This window comes from Acanthopagrus latus, chromosome 22 (assembly GCF_904848185.1).
Source record: "Acanthopagrus latus isolate v.2019 chromosome 22, fAcaLat1.1, whole genome shotgun sequence".
NCBI lineage: Eukaryota > Metazoa > Chordata > Actinopteri > Spariformes > Sparidae > Acanthopagrus > Acanthopagrus latus.
Genome location: NC_051060.1, coordinates 8935001 through 8940000, shown reverse-complemented (window position 1 = coordinate 8940000; position 5000 = coordinate 8935001). Strand labels below are relative to the sequence as shown.

General features: G+C 48.2%; 1 protein-coding gene across 2 annotated transcripts in view; it reads right to left on the bottom strand.

Moving 5' to 3' along the window:
* The window catches only part of LOC119012202, an 8227-nt gene that overhangs the window by 678 nt on the left and 2549 nt on the right, over positions 1–5000 (bottom strand). The window contains exons 2-11 of one of the 2 annotated variants that reach the window (XM_037085785.1): positions 4832–5000; positions 4668–4727; positions 4518–4586; positions 3316–3835; positions 2886–3213; positions 1777–2578; positions 1430–1636; positions 898–1277; positions 308–813; positions 1–189 (exon numbers count right to left, since the gene is read on the bottom strand). The exon at positions 1–189 is cut by the window's left edge and continues 678 nt beyond it; the exon at positions 4832–5000 is cut by the window's right edge and continues 663 nt beyond it. In XM_037085785.1, coding sequence (XP_036941680.1) covers positions 1–189; positions 308–813; positions 898–1277; positions 1430–1636; positions 1777–2578; positions 2886–3213; positions 3316–3835; positions 4518–4586; positions 4668–4727; positions 4832–5000 — 3230 coding nt within the window. Of the gene's footprint in view, positions 190–307; positions 814–897; positions 1278–1429; positions 1637–1776; positions 2579–2885; positions 3214–3315; positions 3845–4517; positions 4587–4667; positions 4728–4831 lie in introns of both variants that reach the window. The other variant, XM_037085784.1, reaches the window with a different exon arrangement.

Below are 5000 nucleotides of genomic sequence, written 5' to 3'. Positions count from 1 at the left end.
AGGACGGGAGCCTGTCCCTCCAGATTAGGAGGGAGGACAAACTGGTGCCGTGGGCCAGATGTTGGAGGAAGGAGCTCCAGTGTCTCCTTCGGGGCCAGAAGCTGGTTGGGTGCCACGGGAATCTTGTTAGTTGGAGCCATTCCCTGGGAGAGGACACTCATCTCCTGGGTCTTCTGCCTCCGTTGAAACCTGAGAGAAGATCATTTGTGTTAGATCAGTGGTTCTCAAATGGGGGTACTTGTACCCTCTGTATTTGAAGGCGTTCCAGGGGGTACATGAGTGCTGCTAAATAATGTGCCTGACCTACCACTGAATGAGTGTCTTCTGATTTAGCTCAAAGAGCTGGAGCGTGGTCTCCGCCATAAGCCTTGGAGTGTTGAGCACCAGCTCCCGGATGTGGTGGTAGCTGTCAAGGATTTTTGACCATCTAGGGGTGGAGACTCCAGACTTCTTGGTGGGCGACTTGTGCAAACTGCACAGCTTGGTGCATATGGCCTCAACCAAGCGGCTGGTGCTGGGCCACTGTGCAGGACCCCCAGGATGTCCTATCAAGCAGCGTTTGACACTCTCCACACCCGGTGTGACTCCAGACCGCTTCGGAGCCTTAAAGCGGCCACTTGTCAGGCGCACCTGATGGCGAGGCTGGTAGTTGACACGCTGCTTGTCAACCTCAGGGAGAGCTGTCCACAGCTGGACGATCTGGGTCACCTGCAGGTCAGTGAAGTAAGAAGCCTCACGGAGATCCACTAGGTAAACAGCGAGATCCTGGACTTTGTCCCACCCAGCGATCCCATCCGGTCCAATCACTGCTCCCTAGTAAATCAATCGATTAATAGTAATATATGTGAAATAAAATGTCATTGAGATTGGATAGAAATAGTTATTAAAGTGTCTTACTTGAGCCTCGTCAGACATACTGCTGGACGGCACATCAGCAGGTGATGCAGGGGCCTGAGGAGGAGGAGAGGGCGGAGGTGGGGAAGGCAGATGCGAAGAAGGCGGAGGAGAAGAAGGCTGAGGTGGAGACGGCGGAGGAGGAGGAGAGGCCTGAGGACTCGTTAACGATGAGGGCCTGCTCTGCAGAGCACGGGAGGGGTCATCCTCATACAGCACCGGAACTGTGATGTCCTCCATGCTCTCTTCAACAAAGCCCTCATCTTGGAAGTCCTCATCATTGACTTCCTCCACCAGCCTGTCCTCCTCCTCTGGGTTCTGGAGCACTGGAGTCAGTTCCTTGCCGGTCTGGCTGTACAAGTACTCCATCCCCAGCAATTCACCTAGGAAAAAAAAAAAAAAAAACAGAAAAAAAGGAAAGTATTATTAATATTTCATCCAATACATTACAGGTTACACTGATCAACATAGTGTTATTAAAGAAAACATTAATTAAGGTGTTCTTTTTCATGTTGAATGGGGGATAATTTCTTACCTGTGTATGCTCCAGGGGTGCGATAGCGCTCATCCCAGCATCTCCCTAGCACCTTTTGGCTGAGCTGGTCCACCGCCTCTCTGAGAGCACTGCTGTAGGAGCGGATGGAAGGTGCTCCCTTTACGGCGTCCTCCATCCGGTCATCATTCCAGCGCATCAGCCCTTCCAGAAGATACGCCTGGAAATGCGCATCACTGGCACTGGTTCCTGAAGGTGAAATACACAAAGAGGTATGTCACATTTGTAAAAGATATTAACCACATATGATATGAAGTATCTATAAAACAAAGCCAGACATATTGAGAAAAAAAGAGGTCTAAAACTAATAACGCATATGTATGCAATACCTGGAATAAACCTGTTCAGGTGGAGGTGAAAGGACTCCAAGGAGGTAGAGCCACGGGCACACCTGTAGCAGCACAGCTCCACGTTGCCTTTCTTCAAGGTGCCCGTCTTGATGTAGAGCTGGAAGTCTTCTGGGTCTTGGATGCAGCCAAGGTGTTTCTGCTGCTCCATCCATATCTGCTGGATCCGTTCGTGGTCCAGCAGAGGAACGCCCAGAGTGTCCTTCCCACTCGCGCTGTCAAACAGACTGATCAGTGACCCGATCAGTCTGTTGGTCTCCTCCACCCCTCGGGTCCTCCTCCTGCAGTGCAGTGCCAACTCCCTCCGAGTGATGCGAGTGGTCACCGCCTCCTCCGAGATGTTGCCAACACTTCTTGCTGCCAGCTCACCCTCCTTGGCACGGCGAAGAGCAGCAACATCTTCTGGATCCCACTCAAAAATGCACGTGGACAGGCGTGCCATGAAGATGCCATACAGGGGGTGAGCCTCAGTGGTGACACCTGCAGCAAAACGGCGCATGAAATGCCAGATGTCAAGCCGCACCTGAAGCTCATCCCACCCTGCAAACATGGCCTTCACCCGACAAGGGCCATGCTGACTGCAGCAGTCTCTGTCCACATAGATCACCTTGGGTGGCGCCTCACCCGCCTCCCTGTACCGCTTCACCAGGCCAGCTGCCATGGTGTCAAGTGCTTGTCCCTCACCAGCTGTCAGAACCGAGACAAGGACTTGACCGTACTCGTTGCCAACATTGGTGCACCAGGCAGCTGTACCTGCAGCAGCACCAGCGAGTTTCTTCGTGACCTATTCAGAAAAGATAAGGAGTTAAAAACTGCATTCATTATTATGAAATGTAAGTGCAATATTTAAATCTCTGTTTCTCTGATGCTACTATGATGATGATGATGATGATATCTGAGGCTTTGTTTTAGTATGCTGTATGTATTTTATTTTACTGTCATGTGGAAGTGTTTGTGTAGTGATTGTGTGTGTGTGTGCTGCATTGCTTTTAGTAGTTGCACAGTAGTTGTACTGCTGGTATAATGACATTAAAGACTATCTCTATCAATCTATTATGTATGCACTCTGTATATAAACAGGGCTGTGATACCTTTTTGGTGGAGTCCATCTTGAGGACAGAGCCAAAGATGGAGGTGATTTTGGCCTTCACCTCATGCAGCCGGCTGAGAACATCCCTGGCATAAACTGCTAACAGCCACTTGGGCTTGGGTAGGGCAGGTAAGCAGGGAGGCTCAGCAAAGACAGAGGGACGGACAACAGCGGACCTTGTGAATGGTTCACAAGCTGTCAGGTACTGCAGGACACGCTCCATCCATGCCTCGCTATGCTGTTCCTGCAGCTTTTTGTACAGCTGGGTCACGCTGTTTCCCATTGTCCTCTCCCTCATCATCCTCAGCACACGGATGCCACACGAGTATCTAATGAAAGGAAGGAGTGTAATGTCAAAAAAATAAAATAAAATAAAAAAACAACCCACAAATAAAAGCACCTAATAATGGTTGACATTAAATATGAATTACCTGTAAGTGAGCAAAGCTGGAAACTTGCTGCGGTGGCCCACATCCAGCTGGCCTAAGATGTCTTCAGACCAAGCAGGATACTTTTTGGAACAGCGCTTGCACTCCAGGTACTCAGTGGCAAGGTCATACCACCCGTCGATGTCCAGCACCTTCCGCACTGTTCTGTACACTCCTGCGGCTGTTAGTCTGTGCTTGCCGCAGGCTGGACGAACACAGACTAGAGGAAACAGCCACATCTTCTGGGGCATCCACAGGAACAACGGCCGACAGAAGAAGTGGTCAGGCGAGGCGGGAGGCTGGGTGTGAATGAGGGCGGGCTGAGGAGGATACCACCAAAGCTTCAGCGGTGACACTAGCTCTGGCTTGCCAGTACGTGGGTTGGCCTTGAACAGAGTGTGCCGTATCCACTCGTGCTGGTAAGGTGGAAGCTGATCCTTCCAGTGACTGGGAAGCTCAGCTGAAGGTTGATGAAGGAGAGCTGCTGGTGGAGGATCAGCACAGGCCTCACGAGGCACCGTGGCTGCAAGAGTTAATGAAGGAGAAATTAATTAGGTTGGATGTTGATTTTGATTGTAATATGCCATAAATGCAACTCACAAAGTGCCACAGTGCAGAAACACAACAGAAAGAAACTGAATAAATAGCACAATGTTAATAATACTAGTGTTAAAATAAAATGTCAATAATACTAATGATAAAATACTACAATTTTAAGATTAGTAGTGGATAGTGTAGTACATTAAGTAATATTAAGAAGCAAAGAACCCAGTGTAAGCACATGGAAAATTATGCAAAATGTATTAATGATGCCCACAAATATGAAATATGCACACAGACACAGTAACAACTACTATTGTCATGATTAGAACAACAACTATCCACCATCCCAGTGGTTCAGAGGGAGCTAAAGTGTAAATGAGAAGAGCATGCAGTGTAATTGTGAAAAAAGCGTGTGAAAAAAAAGGCGTTAAGATTCAGGTGATTGATTTAGAGCACATGGGTGAGTGGAGTTAAGCAAAAAACACACAAAAAAAACAGCGACACCTTTGTACATCTTTAAGGTTTGCATCCAGGTTGATGTGGTTTTATGCTGTTTTGGGAATAAAAATATATTTAAAACATAGAAATGTTCCACAAAATAATATTCTTACTGTTGTCGCTAAACATTCACATCATATTTGCATTTGTGTCATATGCCACACCTGTATTCAGCTGTGCCTCACACTGCGCTGCAGCAGATACCATTTCCTCATCATCAATCTCAGCAGAGTCTGGAGAGGAAATGTTGAAAGTATTAAGCCTACTGTTAACAATACACAGAGACAAATGTCTGTAAGATGGTGCATACTAACCAGAAGGGAAAAGCTGCCGGGGTTTTGAAGGTCGGGGTGAGGTGAGCTGCGGTGCTGGAGCTGGACAAAAGTGGACAAGTTAGTATAATCTGTTAAAATGGTACAAGTTATACATGTAGGTCGGACTGCTGTAGGGGAAATTCAAAATTCACACTCCTACTCACAGAGTTTAACTGGTGACATCAACTTTTTCACCAGCTGTGAAGGAGACAGATTCCCACGCGCCAGCAGAGATTTCACAGTGGCGGGCTTCCATGCGCCACTTTGGAATCCTGCTGGAGGTGCAGAGGAAGTGGAGGGTGCAGGAGAAGGTGCAGAGGAAGTGGAGGATGC